At 45.7% G+C, this 16,447-nt stretch overlaps 1 protein-coding gene across 4 annotated transcripts in view; it reads right to left on the minus strand.

Annotated features, from left to right (window-relative positions):
- Window positions 1-2,566: 2,566 nt before the first annotated feature.
- LOC123865290 overlaps window positions 2,567-16,447 on the minus strand; it is a 71,434-nt gene continuing 57,553 nt past the window's right edge. For all 4 annotated transcript variants that reach the window (XM_045906244.1, XM_045906245.1, XM_045906246.1 and 1 more), the window contains 6 exons: window positions 15,557-15,720; window positions 15,043-15,250; window positions 8,431-8,589; window positions 7,330-7,400; window positions 6,630-6,803; window positions 2,567-6,221 (listed from right to left, as the gene is read on the minus strand). In XM_045906244.1, the coding sequence (XP_045762200.1) occupies window positions 6,035-6,221; window positions 6,630-6,803; window positions 7,330-7,400; window positions 8,431-8,589; window positions 15,043-15,250; window positions 15,557-15,720 (963 nt within the window). In that variant the 3' untranslated portion in view covers window positions 2,567-6,034. The remainder of the gene's footprint in view (window positions 6,222-6,629; window positions 6,804-7,329; window positions 7,401-8,430; window positions 8,590-15,042; window positions 15,251-15,556; window positions 15,721-16,447) is intronic.

Here is a 16,447-nt window from a genome sequence, read left to right on the forward strand (position 1 = left end):
ACGGAACCCTAAAAATTAAATTATTGTTCTAATCCATACTTATTTTCTTATTATAAAAACGCACATGTTTGACTGGCTACTATCTTTTCACGCATCCGTTCAACCGATTTTGATGAAATGTGGTAGAGTTAGCTTAGATCCCCTCCTGGTCTGGAGGTTCGGGGTTTGATTCCAGAGGGGCACGCATCTCTAACTTTCCGGTGCTATGTGCGTTTTAAGCAATTAAGTGCCACTTCCTAGACACAGGTAAACTATTATAGTACCCTACAGTTCGAGATAGCGATCGGGGTATGAAGTAGGGGGGCGCCCCGCACATCACCTGCGCTATCCCGGACCGGGTTAGGGCGGGGTTGTGCGGGCGTGCGGGGCGTCCCCACCCCGATGGCCATCTCGACCTGTCGCATATTATTGTTAGGAGTCAGATCTACCACCCGCGCAAATGTCCAAATCATAACTTTATGTTATAGTAGGTACCAATTTTTAAAATATTTACAAATGGTGTGGTTTTTGTACAAATTTTATGCATAATAAAATAAACTTATTGCTAAAGCAATAAGTTTATTTTATTATGCATAAATTTTCTTTCACCGTTAAAACGGTGAAAGAAAATATCGTGAGGAAACCTGTATGCCTGAGAGTTCCCCATAATGTTCTCTAAGGTGTGTGAAGTCTGTCAATTTGAACTTGGCCAGCGTGGTAGACTAGGCCCTTCTCTTCTAAGAGCCCAAATGCTCAGTAGTGACCTGGTGATGATTCTAGACTTTTTGGCAGTTTTTATTATTTTCAGAGTTGCAGATTTTTTAAATTGTTATTAACAATTTTTTTAATACCTATTGTTTTTATTCTATCAATTTTTTTTTTAATTAGTGAATCAATTGTTTCTATTACAATAAAGATCTAAAGCACTCTATGATTAATTTACTAAAAATTCCAAAATCATAATCAATTAAACAAACAAAATGAGGGGGGTTGTAAATAAATGAAAAAGTTCAATGTTCAATGTCAGGGGTTTATTTATATATTCCATTTTTTAATTATCAATCATATTATCAAATCGTTTCACAAAACAGTTTTAAAATCTCTAGTACAAGTTTTTTTTAAATCAACTGATCTCAAATCGGCCTATGCTTTTCACTGAAAAAATAGTTTCAAGAAAAAACGGTTTACAGGCTAAGGGCGGTTACGCACTCATCCGATCCGAAAACGTGAAAAAACGTTCCGAAGTAGTCATAGAACTATTTATATGGTAGCTTACGCACTACATCCGACTTCCGTCATCCGTGAGAATATCTCGGATGTGCCTCGGATTCAAATCGGAAATATGACTTAGATAATATGTCAAAGATGTCCACTGAATAGCTCGGATTTAGATCAGAAATCGGATTAGTGCGTAAGCAATATCCGAATTTGGTCCGAGTTTTTTGTATCCGTATTTTCACGGATTCGGATCAGATGAATACGTAACCGCTGTAACCGCTGTAAAGTAGAAATCTATAGAGCGCACTTTGACTTTGCTTACTTAAGTTAACTTAAGTTTCAGTTAAAACGAGACAGATTTATGCCAGCGGATAGCGCTGTCTCGTTTGAACAGTATCTTAAGTCTAAGCAAAGTCAATGTGTGCTCTATAAATCTCAGCATTACAGATTTTATTTTCAAAGGACTTAGGCCCAAGGCATGCCGTCGTAGAAACGAAATGTCTTGTTTAAAATGTACCTAGGATACTTTATCTCCAATAATAAATTTAGGTATTGTTCGAGACAGGCCGACATGCCAATTTTCTAGGGAGGGGCATCACATACCGGGTAATCGATATCGATAAATGTTTTTTGGTACGCAACAAAATGTGAGTAAAATTACCACCTCATACCCCGATTGCCATGTCGGCCTGTCGCGAACGATAGATTGACATACAGTATGAAGTACTATACAGTACCTACGCGATAATAAATTGCGCGCATGCACGCATTTTTTGGCTATACGCAAATTTGCTCCGAAATTTCCGAAATATAAAGATCAGTGCACATTGAGCGTGCTGTACGTGGTTGCGGCAAGGGTCAGACAATCAACAAATATCGCGATACAATATCGTGGTGCCGGTATTAATATTTATCCACATATAAACGTTAATGTCTTTGTTTCATGTAGGCCAACTTAGGCTTACATGAAATGTCGACTTTACCACCGATTGGGAAAGCAACCGTAATAAATTATTTATTAAATACAAACTAATGCCCGCGACGTCATTCACGTGGATTTAGGTTTTCAAAAATCCCGTGGGTACTCATTGATAATTCCGGGATAAAAAAAATAGCCTATATCACTCTCCAGGTTTTAAACTACAAACAAGCAAAAAATCACGTTGATTCGTTGCTCCGTTGCGACGTGATTGAAAGACAAACCAACACACTTTCACATTTATAATATTAGTAGTGATTGACTGAACCTATACTCTCGATATGTTTATTGACAGTCTAAACCTTACCCATAAAAAAAGAAAAAAAAAATACAACATAGATATATTAATTAATACACGGATACACCATTACGTAGCTGTCATACTTTCTATTTACTTTATTTTCACAATCGATAAATTGGCATTTTAACAATTTGGCAACATTTTTATTAATCTAGGACCTTCTAGAGAATACTAGATCTAATTAAGAACATTCCAGAAGAACCTCTAAGATAAAGATAGAAAAATACATATTACACGCGACCCCACCAGACCCGAGAATTCTGTATTCTAAACAAACAGACACGCTTTTATAATATGTATGCATTTGGAATTCTAGTAGTAGTTTGTAGTATTAGTACTGTGTTTTTGGTCAACGCGAGTCACTTAGTATTTGGTTGGATCGCGTTATTATAACATTATGTTTCCATCCTAATACATAGTTTAATATTAAAAATGGCTTCCTCTAAAGGTAATCAGTAATCACAATTGACATAACCATCTTTGTACTAAAACAATTCACTTTCACAACACACAATGTTGCTAATTCTTTTATGCACAATCTCTAAACTAAATTGACAGGTCTATCTAGTGCTATCCTTTTCCACGAGAAACATTATGAAAGGGATAGCAATATATATAGACCTGTCAATTTAATTTAGTTTAGAGGTTGTGTACAACAGGATTAGTCACAATATTGTAATATTTATTAAGGATTTTAATAAATTCACATGAACACGAAACTTCTACTTTGATAGGTCAATATAGTGCAAAGCATCATAAAGGTTAGCCCGCGCTGCGAAAAAAATGCGAGACATTTTTATGGCAAGTCTGACCTGAATTTATATTTTGTATAATCACCTTACAATTTAAAGAAGTCTAGTGTCAGTAGTATTTATATGAAAGAAATACTAAAAAAAGTTCGACGAGATTTTCCATTGTTTATCTAAACTGACGAATACCAAAACATTGATAGCTCAACGGTTGAGGAGCGGACTGAATTCCGAAAGGTCCGCGGTTCAAACCCCACCCGTTGCACTATTGTCGTACCCACTCCTGGCATAAGCTTTACGCTTAACATGGCTAATATTCTTTATTAAAAATATTAGAATCATCTGAATTAATATTAAGAAGTGGTTAATACACACTAGAATATTCGCATCTGCTTCTCACTAATGTAATAAGAAAAGGACAGACACACTGATTTCAACTTAGAACTGTCAACCCCCTTGACTTAAGGTGCTAGTCGTTTGCCTGTTGTTTAAATTAATTTTTCGGCCTTTTTTAGCAATATTAAAAAGAAAAAGATTAGACGTCAGTATTCAGTATTAGATTTTTTATGTTTTTCATGGTTTTTCAGTATTCGGCGTTAATTGCTGTCAATTTAGAAGTTTTGTGTTCAACAATAAGGATTTTCCAGTGACGTAAAATAAAAACAAGGCCCTAAGTGTAAGTTTTCAACTAGGTACCTACTTACCTTACACTTGCTTACATATTATGTAGCAATCGCTACCGTACCAAACCAAAACAGCTTGTGAAAAATCACTAAGTAAAATTTCACAAGTTGTTTAATCGCGCTTTATTGTTTAAATTTAGCGCCCGCACGGTCATCGACCTGAGCTAAAAAGCGCACGAGCGTGAACACTCACATCTCAACGATGTGAATGTTAGAAAGATAAACACATGAAAAATTTCTTGTGAAATCAGTGTGAAGAAAATTAATAAGTTCACCAGATAAAAATCATTTAAAATTACCACTCATGTCCATCATTAACTTTAACTAACTTGAAAAATTACATTAGGGCCTCTAAACACACACACAAGCAGACCTGTAAATTCTTAGATTGGGACAATGTTGTGACTTATTTATTAATTTAAGAATTAATGCTCTAAATTTTATTTTACGTCCATGAAAAATACAGTAAAGTTTTCTTTTCTAGTATGTTTACAATTTTTCTTCACTCGGTCTACTACATTTCTTAGCTAGGTTTTTTTACTATGGTTTTTAGGGTTTTAACCCAAATATAGGTATTGGCAAGAAATATTTGCACATCAAGCTTAAGAAAGAGATTTCTGGTTCGTAGACCGTCGTCTTTGTCACTAGTACTACCCTTTTATAAGTTACGCCGATGTACCTGCGCAGAAATTTTATTTTTGACTGGCGTGATAAAATCTCAGCCAGTTAAATGCGTCTGTACGCTATTGGTTGCTGTACAAAACATGCTTTGTGCGCACGAATTGTGAGCGAGATAGCACGAGTCTCTATTGTTCTTGTATTTAAAATCTTAACGTCAAGCATTAAGGTCTGTATTTCATTGATGTACATTCAGTTTTGCCGATGGAACTTATATAAGTGGTAGTACTCTACTTAGTATGCTGTTTCGTCGGTCTCAACAACAGAGACAACGCTCTAAGAAACTGCTATCTCTTTCTAAAGTTCGATGTGTAATATTTCCTGTCGGATAATGTACATACTTGAAAGTACAATTTGACAGATAAACATCTGTCAATTTTTATGATGAATGAGAAGGCCTAGCAGCAAAGTTTAAAACTACAATGTGATGATTGCAATTACCTGTGATTGGCTGCCACTTTTTAGGGTTCCATATTTAAAGGATGCCAACGGGATCCTATCATTAAGCCTCCACTATCCGTCCGTCTGTCTGTCTGTCAGAGGACTGTAAAAGTCTCTCATGAACTGTTAGAATAGAAAAGATAGAATTGAAATTTTCAGTGTATATTTCTGTTGCTGTTTAACAACAAATAATAAAAATTTCAAAATGGCCGCCATTTAATTAAAAAAAACTAAGCAGTACATAATCTTGTACTTTTCACGATATACGATAGTAGGGAACCTTACGTGTACGAGTTCGGCTCGCACTTGACCGGTTTTTATATTACTGGGTAAAGTGTAGTTGCAGCAAGAATACTATAAATTCAGCCAATCACAACCATCACAATTGTCGCAATGTAATAAATACAACTTTTGTGCTAGCCCCCCTGAGACTTAATTTCTGACACATATAATATTATATTATCATTTTTTTTTGTTTTTAGTATAGTATTATTGGTATTAAATGTTAAATCTATGAAAAATTATAGCTATATAATATAAGCTTCTATACGGACCAAAATATATAAGAATATATCATTGATATGATCATACGTAAAACCACAAATATGGCAAAAAGTTTTGTAATCGTTTTCTTCCGTCATCAAGTTTCTACTGCAGAATACTTTTCACTGTCACTTCACTTTTAATTTTGTTCTTTCACTTTTCTTTCACTTTTCATATGGTTCCATTTTCTCTAAACACATCCTGATTGGCTTTATATTGTCTCTTTTAAATAACTTTATTTGACATTTACATTTGTTACTTGGTTCACTTCTCGTTCACTTTTGTCGTTTTAAATGATTGTACTAAAATTCATTAATGGCCCGGTCTGTCTTGGGTGGAATTGACGGCGAACTCCATTTTAAAAGTTATAATGACCAATAACCAGTCCATTTTCCTTTTCACTTTTTATTCACTTGTGTATTTTTTTACACTTTTCATTCACTTTAGTCCTTTTCAAATCACTTTATTTGACATCTCCCTTCAGCGCCTGCTCCAGGACAGTCTTGGAAGCTATCTCCACAGTGACAGTTTTGCTGATGGTAGACAACTGAGTCTGGTTGGTCTCTGATGCATCGGTGGATTCCGTGAGGATCCGGAGTGAGGAGACTTTGGCTCTTTGGAGGGCTGTCGCTGTGTCCTTTGCTAAGAATCTGCAAGTAAATATATATCGTTAAGGTTTACTTTTTATGGATCACTTTGTTGTTCGTCTGTCTGTCTGTCTGTCCGTCTATTAAGGAAACCTATAGGGTACTTCCCGTTGACCTAGAATCGTGAAATTTGACAGGTAGGTAGCATAAGTAAAGGACAAAGTCTGAAAACAGTGAATTTGTGGTAACATCAAAATAAATTAAAAATAATTCATGAACAAAATATAATAATAATATTTTCAATTTTAAAAGTAAGATAACTTTACCAAGTGGGGTATCATATGAAAGGTTTACCTGTACATTCTACAAGTGAATTTTTATTTATATTTATGCATAATATGAAAAAATACCCGAGTACGGAACCCTCGGTGCGCGAGTCTGACTCGCACATAGCCAGTTTTTCATACTCACTGTAGCGCAACGTAGCAGATGATGAGGGCAGTCCCTGCGGCGAGCAGCCTCGGCACGGGCGAAGGGAACAGCTGCACGAGCGCCCACGCCGCGCCCGCCGCGCCGCACACGCACGCCACGCCCAGCACCGTGCGTACCCAGTGCGCGCACGTGAACCCACGCTCCCATTCCACTCTACATACAAACACACGAGCATCATTTTATTATTCTATGTGAGTAGATGATGTGTTTAACAAAGCAATTAAATTTCACTTGGTTTAACGGTGAAGGAAAACATCGTGAGGAAACCTGCATGCATGAGAGTTCAATGCCAATCCGCATTGGGCCAGCGTGGCAGACTATGGCCTAAACCTCTCTGAGAAGAGACCCGTGCTCAATAGTGGGCCGGCAATGGGTTTATTTTATTTTGTTTACTTTTGAACCGCCCACAAAATCACACACTAACACTACAAATGCTTTTCCTCAAATTCTATAGCTCTCGTGCATCTCCACTTACGGGCAGTCACAGTGTGCATCAACAACAACAGTCGTACAATAAAATATAATACCTAATCTAAAAAATATGAAAAAATGGGTTAATCACAGCCTTTGAATCGCCTATTTTTCTTTAATTCACGATCAAACGGAGAGAAAAGTTTGTTAGCGCGATTTAGGATCTGTGGCCAGCTACATGATGTGTGTTGTATTACAATATACGTACTTGTTAGTCTCCTGTACGATGTACGGGGTGTTGCAGACCTTGCATTTTAAGCCGTCAGAGTTCGTGGAACACTGAAAATAGAAAAAAAAACTATTTATTTACTGATTTCATACCAAACAGAGAAAAAATATAAGTACAAACATATTATAGCTTCTATAAAAATAAAATAGCCTCTTCTAAGCTACTAAGAGCGTTTGCCCACACATCTGTATTCGTTTCGTTTCCGTGAAACAAATACGTACTCATTCGAGTCGTATTTTGACGGATCCGTCAAATCACGAATGACTGCACAAACGCCCTTAGGAGATATTATTATAGAGTGAGGTGAACACATAGGTACATTTTCAATAGCCTAACTCACTCCGCAATCCCGAAGGAACGACACTCTGGAACCGGGCACCGGTCATGTCATTTCTGGTATGGGGAGGTAAAAACCACCAACTTTTCAACTTGGGGCTATTTTCTTAACAGTAAACCCTTGTTGCATTTTTTGGTCTATCCGGGATAGACTTGGTAACCCACTAAACTAAACCAATGATTATGGAAACTGTTGGGTATTGGCAACGCTGAAGGCCACGAGATTGTAACCATATGCATCCAAGTTGCTCTCCACAGTGTCGAAGACAAATCTTATAGGAAAAACATCATACGAGAAAAAGCGATCCGTGGCTAGGACCGCCTCAGCGATCAGGGAAACGATGCTAAGAAGCGAATAAGGAGGTCCCTAGTATTATAATAGCAGAGGGCACAATGGAAGATAGAAGGCTCCAGAGCACGTAGTAGATCGCCCATGACCAATGAGGGCTGCGATGGACGTCCCCTTAGATGAATGACACTAGGAAGGCATAGAGACTCATCAGAAAGGAATAGAGACTCATTGTTAAGTGTGCCACAACACTCAGTGCAATGACGACCTCGACCGCTCTGTCTTTCGTTGATGTCAAAACATGGTAGATCATACATATAGTCATCTAAATGAGCGGCCTCTTTGACCAGCAAAACCGCAAACCGGCTTACATATAGAGACGGTCATCCTCAACCACTCTGTCGAGAGCGTAACTACAAAGAAGTATTACAATGAAGGTCTTGAAGTCTGTTTACCTCCACCAGCCACCTCCTCAGGCAGTCATGGTGCACAGCGGCCACGTCCCCGGTGCACCGGCACGGCGTGATGAGCGGCTCCTGCCGCGCGCTGTCGTAGCAGATCCAGCAGTCGCGACTCGAACCCACACTGCCCACTAACGAATCCGTCTCCACATTCTGGAAAACATTTCCCATTTGATTACAAAGAAATACTCGGGTAAAACCAATGCCAATAAATAAATGAACCTTGACGGCGCTAATCATGCCTCTCGCTCGCTCACAATACAGTGTGCTGACATTATTCATTGCTTTATTTGCGCAGGTCATACACTGATTTTGAAAGCCACTCCACTTCTTCGAACCGTTGAAAATTAATCTTTGTTTACGTGTTCGTTTGCAAAAAGTTTCAAGTTATAAACAGAATGATTCCCTTGACCAATTTCACTTCTGTTGAATTTCGGAAAATCTTTTCACAGTGCAATCTGTCCAAAAAAAACATCTTCTAAATTGCAAGTTTTATGTACCAAATCGTGTCCTGCCAGATTTACTATTATTAATGTTAGTTTGTTAGTAATTAAAAGGTCAATTGAACACTCCAGTATAAGATAAACGTCACAATAAAACCAGGCCAGAGACTATAGGCGGCTTCCTTATTTCCTAAATAAGTGCAGAAGTAGTTAGGTAGCTAAAATCGTCAACATGATTTCCATCGTCCCTACAGACTACGTAACACCACAAACTTTTGATTAATTAGGCTGCCTTCACTACTAACTGAACAGAATCGTTGCATTTTAATACCATAGCTTATCTTAGTTCTGGTGGAAAAGTGATCAATGAGCTCTGAGCAAAATATGCAGTGATTCCATTGGTGGGTTTCACAGGCATTCCTCGCAAAACATCCTCGGATAAATCTGGTAGAATACCAGCCCTAAATTATACAGTTAAAAAACTCTAAAATATTAAAATCCACACTCACCAAATTAACACCACACCCGGCAATAGATTTCACAGGCTTTGCGTAAAGGGACATGGCGTATAAAAAACTCCGAACAGAAAACCGCCAATGGTGCATGATCCCAAGAACCAATAGAGCCTTTTCGCGCCAAGACAGTCGCGCAAACACCGCCAGGATCTGAGAAGTCAGATCGGCATACATGTTTGCACCTTTCGCAATCCTTCTACCAATTAGGTAAGGACTTTACAATGATCCAAAGATCGATTTGGAGTCAAACTTCAAAATGTAAACACAGCATATATACGTAATAAACAAAACAAAATTGTTTGTAAAAAAATCTTAGGTATAAGAAAGAAAGTTTGAGTTTGGAAGACTGGCATCAAAAAAAAACAAAACTTTTCAAGATATTCTATAAATATAATCCATGTAAATAATTATCACTGAAACTGGACGCAGCAAAAGATATAACATACCTCACTATAACATAAAAATCCATTAAAAATATTAACATAGAAGCCATGACCCATTTCAGAAAAACCTTTTCGAAAATGACCCCAACTGGTCTCAAATCCGGAGACTTGTTTGCGAGCTGATTATCGCGGTACATGAGGGAAAAATTCCAAAATTTTCGTAAATGGTATTTGCAACGCAAGCTACGCTCCGCCCATCTAATGGATTCCACATTTTTATATTCTGTAGTATGACTATAGACTGTGACGAAAGACGTGAATAAAAATAGTAAGCAAAACATTGTTTTTTTTCCAAACACAGGACAAAAGCATGTAAGCTGAAGACAGACAATACTATGACCCAAAGTGAAGAAGTTCCAACAATACAAATTATGACCCAAAATGAACAGGTTTCAACGAGAAATTATGACCCGAAATGAAAGGTTTCAACGAGAAATTATGACCCGAAATGAAAGGTTTCAACGAGAAATTATGACCCAAAATGAAGAGGTTGCAACCACGTAAATTGTGGACCGAGAACCAAAATGAGAAAATCCCAACGACACAAATCATTACCCAAAATACGTCCCAATTATTTCATTGCTTTAAAATCCTTAAGATTTAAACATCACTTCAACACATCACACAAATAATGAATTGGACGACCTAAGTTCTAAAACAGTGGACAGTCATAAAGAACTTTCATCTTTAGAACTAAAATAAAGTAATAGTACTATATTCCACCAAATACACAATTAATTAATACAACAAGATGCTTTGAAATATCTAGACTTAATAAGGAAAAGGAAGATGATAAATATTTTCTGAACTGTTACACAATATAAAACTTTATAAAGACATGTCTTAACTTCAGTTGTCTTTATAGATTGCTAGAGGCACTGGTCTGCTCTAACAAATGTTTCCCTGATACAAAATGGTGTCTTACAAAAAATATTAAAATATGAAAGAACCTTTAGTATTGTTTACGCGTAAAAATGTCGTTGACCGATTAATAAGTGATAATAATATGAACAATCTTTTATATATTATTATATTATTGTAGTCGTTAGTAGGTTATTGGTTAATCAGTTATTATTGTGTTCATAAAACAATGGTTGCTATTTATATCGATAACAAGCTTTTATCCGCTTCTTTGTCTTTACAGTTTTCCGTATATATGATCTTATTCTCTTGGTCACAATATTGCATAACCCCAAAATCCCTTAATACACACACACAGCTACTGGTGAGGATGGGTGATGCACCAACGATGTTCTTTCAGCGTACAAAAAGCCGCCGCGGGTTGAGCAACCAGAGCCGCTCGGGCGCCATGCAGTTCCACAGAACGCAGGGGAACCATAGCGCGACGCCAAACCCACTACTACCTTGGCATCGTTGGCAGGTCGGTGCGGCGCGAGCAGGTCCGCGAGGCGCGCGTCGTCGAGCTGGCGCGCGAGCAGCCGCCGCGGGTTGAGCAACCAGAGCCGCTCGGGCGCCATGCAGTTCCACAGCACGCAGGGGAACCATAGCGCGACGCCGAACCCACTACTACCTTGGCATCGTTGGCAGGTCGGTGCGGCGCGAGCAGGTCCGCGAGGCGCGCGTCGTCGAGCTGGCGCGCGAGCAGCCGCCGCGGGTTGAGCAACCAGAGCCGCTCGGGCGCCATGCAGTTCCACAGCACGCAGGGGAACCATAGCGCGACGCCGAACCCACTACTACCTTGGCATCGTTGGCAGGTCGGTGCGGCGCGAGCAGGTCCGCGAGGCGCGCGTCGTCGAGCTGGCGCGCGAGCAGCCGCCGCGGGTTGAGCAACCAGAGCCGCTCGGGCGCCATGCAGTTCCACAGAACGCAGGGGAACCATAGCGCGACGCCGAACCCACTACTACCTTGGCATCGTTGGCAGGTCGGTGCGGCGCGAGCAGGTCCGCGAGGCGCGCGTCGTCGAGCTGGCGCGCGAGCAGCCGCCGCGGGTTGAGCAACCAGAGCCGCTCGGGCGCCATGCAGTTCCACAGCACGCAGGGGAACCATAGCGCGACGCCGAACCCACTACTACCTTGGCATCGTTGGCAGGTCGGTGCGGCGCGAGCAGGTCCGCGAGGCGCGCGTCGTCGAGCTGGCGCGCGAGCAGCCGCCGCGGGTTGAGCAACCAGAGCCGCTCGGGCGCCATGCAGTTCCACAGCACGCAGGGGAACCATAGCGCGACGCCGAACCCACTACTACCTTGGCATCGTTGGCAGGTCGGTGCGGCGCGAGCAGGTCCGCGAGGCGCGCGTCGTCGAGCTGGCGCGCGAGCAGCCGCCGCGGGTTGAGCAACCAGAGCCGCTCGGGCGCCATGCAGTTCCACAGCACGCAGGGGAACCATAGCGCGACGCCGAACCCACTACTACCTTGGCATCGTTGGCAGGTCGGTGCGGCGCGAGCAGGTCCGCGAGGCGCGCGTCGTCGAGCTGGCGCGCGAGCAGCCGCCGCGGGTTGAGCAACCAGAGCCGCTCGGGCGCCATGCAGTTCCACAGCACGCAGGGGAACCATAGCGCGACGCCGAACCCACTACTACCTTGGCATCGTTGGCAGGTCGGTGCGGCGCGAGCAGGTCCGCGAGGCGCGCGTCGTCGAGCTGGCGCGCGAGCAGCCGCCGCGGGTTGAGCAACCAGAGCCGCTCGGGCGCCATGCAGTTCCACAGAACGCAGGGGAACCATAGCGCGACGCCAAACCCACTACTACCTTGGCATCGTTGGCAGGTCGGTGCGGCGCGAGCAGGTCCGCGAGGCGCGCGTCGTCGAGCTGGCGCGCGAGCAGCCGCCGCGGGTTGAGCAACCAGAGCCGCTCGGGCGCCATGCAGTTCCACAGCACGCAGGGGAACCATAGCGCGACGCCGAACCCACTACTACCTTGGCATCGTTGGCAGGTCGGTGCGGCGCGAGCAGGTCCGCGAGGCGCGCGTCGTCGAGCTGGCGCGCGAGCAGCCGCCGCGGGTTGAGCAACCAGAGCCGCTCGGGCGCCATGCAGTTCCACAGCACGCAGGGGAACCATAGCGCGACGCCGAACCCACTACTACCTTGGCATCGTTGGCAGGTCGGTGCGGCGCGAGCAGGTCCGCGAGGCGCGCGTCGTCGAGCTGGCGCGCGAGCAGCCGCCGCGGGTTGAGCAACCAGAGCCGCTCGGGCGCCATGCAGTTCCACAGAACGCAGGGGAACCATAGCGCGACGCCGAACCCACTACTACCTTGGCATCGTTGGCAGGTCGGTGCGGCGCGAGCAGGTCCGCGAGGCGCGCGTCGTCGAGCTGGCGCGCGAGCAGCCGCCGCGGGTTGAGCAACCAGAGCCGCTCGGGCGCCATGCAGTTCCACAGAACGCAGGGGAACCATAGCGCGACGCCGAACCCACTACTACCTTGGCATCGTTGGCAGGTCGGTGCGGCGCGAGCAGGTCCGCGAGGCGCGCGTCGTCGAGCTGGCGCGCGAGCAGCCGCCGCGGGTTGAGCAACCAGAGCCGCTCGGGCGCCATGCAGTTCCACAGCACGCAGGGGAACCATAGCGCGACGCCGAACCCACTACTACCTTGGCATCGTTGGCAGGTCGGTGCGGCGCGAGCAGGTCCGCGAGGCGCGCGTCGTCGAGCTGGCGCGCGAGCAGCCGCCGCGGGTTGAGCAACCAGAGCCGCTCGGGCGCCATGCAGTTCCACAGCACGCAGGGGAACCATAGCGCGACGCCGAACCCACTACTACCTTGGCATCGTTGGCAGGTCGGTGCGGCGCGAGCAGGTCCGCGAGGCGCGCGTCGTCGAGCTGGCGCGCGAGCAGCCGCCGCGGGTTGAGCAACCAGAGCCGCTCGGGCGCCATGCAGTTCCACAGCACGCAGGGGAACCATAGCGCGACGCCGAACCCACTACTACCTTGGCATCGTTGGCAGGTCGGTGCGGCGCGAGCAGGTCCGCGAGGCGCGCGTCGTCGAGCTGGCGCGCGAGCAGCCGCCGCGGGTTGAGCAACCAGAGCCGCTCGGGCGCCATGCAGTTCCACAGAACGCAGGGGAACCATAGCGCGACGCCAAACCCACTACTACCTTGGCATCGTTGGCAGGTCGGTGCGGCGCGAGCAGGTCCGCGAGGCGCGCGTCGTCGAGCTGGCGCGCGAGCAGCCGCCGCGGGTTGAGCAACCAGAGCCGCTCGGGCGCCATGCAGTTCCACAGCACGCAGGGGAACCATAGCGCGACGCCGAACCCACTACTACCTTGGCATCGTTGGCAGGTCGGTGCGGCGCGAGCAGGTCCGCGAGGCGCGCGTCGTCGAGCTGGCGCGCGAGCAGCCGCCGCGGGTTGAGCAACCAGAGCCGCTCGGGCGCCATGCAGTTCCACAGCACGCAGGGGAACCATAGCGCGACGCCGAACCCACTACTACCTTGGCATCGTTGGCAGGTCGGTGCGGCGCGAGCAGGTCCGCGAGGCGCGCGTCGTCGAGCTGGCGCGCGAGCAGCCGCCGCGGGTTGAGCAACCAGAGCCGCTCGGGCGCCATGCAGTTCCACAGCACGCAGGGGAACCATAGCGCGACGCCGAACCCACTACTACCTTGGCATCGTTGGCAGGTCGGTGCGGCGCGAGCAGGTCCGCGAGGCGCGCGTCGTCGAGCTGGCGCGCGAGCAGCCGCCGCGGGTTGAGCAACCAGAGCCGCTCGGGCGCCATGCAGTTCCACAGCACGCAGGGGAACCATAGCGCGACGCCGAACCCACTACTACCTTGGCATCGTTGGCAGGTCGGTGCGGCGCGAGCAGGTCCGCGAGGCGCGCGTCGTCGAGCTGGCGCGCGAGCAGCCGCCGCGGGTTGAGCAACCAGAGCCGCTCGGGCGCCATGCAGTTCCACAGCACGCAGGGGAACCATAGCGCGACGCCGAACCCACTACTACCTTGGCATCGTTGGCAGGTCGGTGCGGCGCGAGCATGTCCGCGAGGCGCGCGTCGTCGAGCTGGCGCGCGAGCAGCCGCCGCGGGTTGAGCAACCAGAGCCGCTCGGGCGCCATGCAGTTCCACAGCACGCAGGGGAACCATAGCGCGACGCCGAACCCACTACTACCTTGGCATCGTTGGCAGGTCGGTGCGGCGCGAGCAGGTCCGCGAGGCGCGCGTCGTCGAGCTGGCGCGCGAGCAGCCGCCGCGGGTTGAGCAACCAGAGCCGCTCGGGCGCCATGCAGTTCCACAGCACGCAGGGGAACCATAGCGCGACGCCGAACCCACTACTACCTTGGCATCGTTGGCAGGTCGGTGCGGCGCGAGCAGGTCCGCGAGGCGCGCGTCGTCGAGCTGGCGCGCGAGCAGCCGCCGCGGGTTGAGCAACCAGAGCCGCTCGGGCGCCATGCAGTTCCACAGCACGCAGGGGAACCATAGCGCGACGCCGATCTCCACTATACGGAACACTAGATCGTGCCAATTGCGCGATCCCACTGGTACTCTGAGGTAAGCAAAGAAAAAAAATTCTATTATAGACCTATTTAACTAAAACAAACGGTTCCTGAGGTAGATGCGCGCAGGAGAGGCGTCGGCGACAGTTAAGTCGCCTTTACTATTTAACTGTTTGAGCTAAGCGGTTGGCTCATAAGTTATTTACATCAGGAGATAAGCCAGAACCTAACACATTAAAGAGACGACAACAATTAACAAAACTATAACACGCTTATAACATGATTCCGAAAGAGTTAAGAAACATCGAAATCGTCTAAATCTCTTTAGAAGCCTTGGAAGCTATCATAGCACTTACTTGGCTTTCCAGAACTCGCTGAGGGTTTCTGAAGCTAGGAATCCCACGATGAGGATGAGCATCAACGCCTGGCTGACTAGGCCCAGGCGCGACTGGTGTAACTGGGAATGGTTCACTGATCGCGGGTCCACACTGCCATCTGAAGCAAGGTCTGTCTGGATGCCCTGAAACAAGTATATGGGTTAACTTTTAGCAGTTGTCAAATAGTCAAAAGTTTTGTCGCAATTCTCGAAAGTAAAATTCATTGTCAACCGCCTACTTCTAAGCAATTTCTTCAGTGCCTTAAATATATGGGTTATATCTTTAAAGATATTGTATTACCCCTTAGAACATGAGGGTTTTCGACGATTTTAAACGAGTAGCTGGGAACCGTAGGCCGTATACTGTACAGATCTTTGCAAGAGACCTTCGTCCAGCAGTGGTCGTCGATTCGTTAGGCCGGACGACGACAACTAGTAATGCCAGATTCGAACGCACTAATTAAGGAGTAGGGAGATCTGGTTATTGGTACCTACTCCTTAGTTTGGTCTTTTTTTTTTCCGCTGGTAAAAATGCAATTACGCATGACGCTCAAAAGCGGGTATGTGGGGCTCACTGGCAATGCATTTGTGCTGCATTCATATAGCATACCCACTAAAAAACCCAGCGGTGCCGTCCACGTCAGGTTAGAGGCGTCTCAGGATCCCGGGTGTCGTATGCGACTGAGAGAAATGGGTTAGATTCCGTGATGTTACGTGAGTGGTTAAAGAACTGGTTATGTGACACAATCACCAATTAAACTTTTTTTTTCTTTTTTCTTTCTCCCTAGTTTTCACAGATATTCTGTTTCCCTTGAGGTGACGTTTATTTGAACAAAACATTTTCCATATTTGGCAAAGTATTTTGTGGATT

The sequence above is a fragment of the Maniola jurtina genome, chromosome 5, assembly GCF_905333055.1.
Source record: "Maniola jurtina chromosome 5, ilManJurt1.1, whole genome shotgun sequence".
NCBI classification, from domain to species: domain Eukaryota; kingdom Metazoa; phylum Arthropoda; class Insecta; order Lepidoptera; family Nymphalidae; genus Maniola; species Maniola jurtina.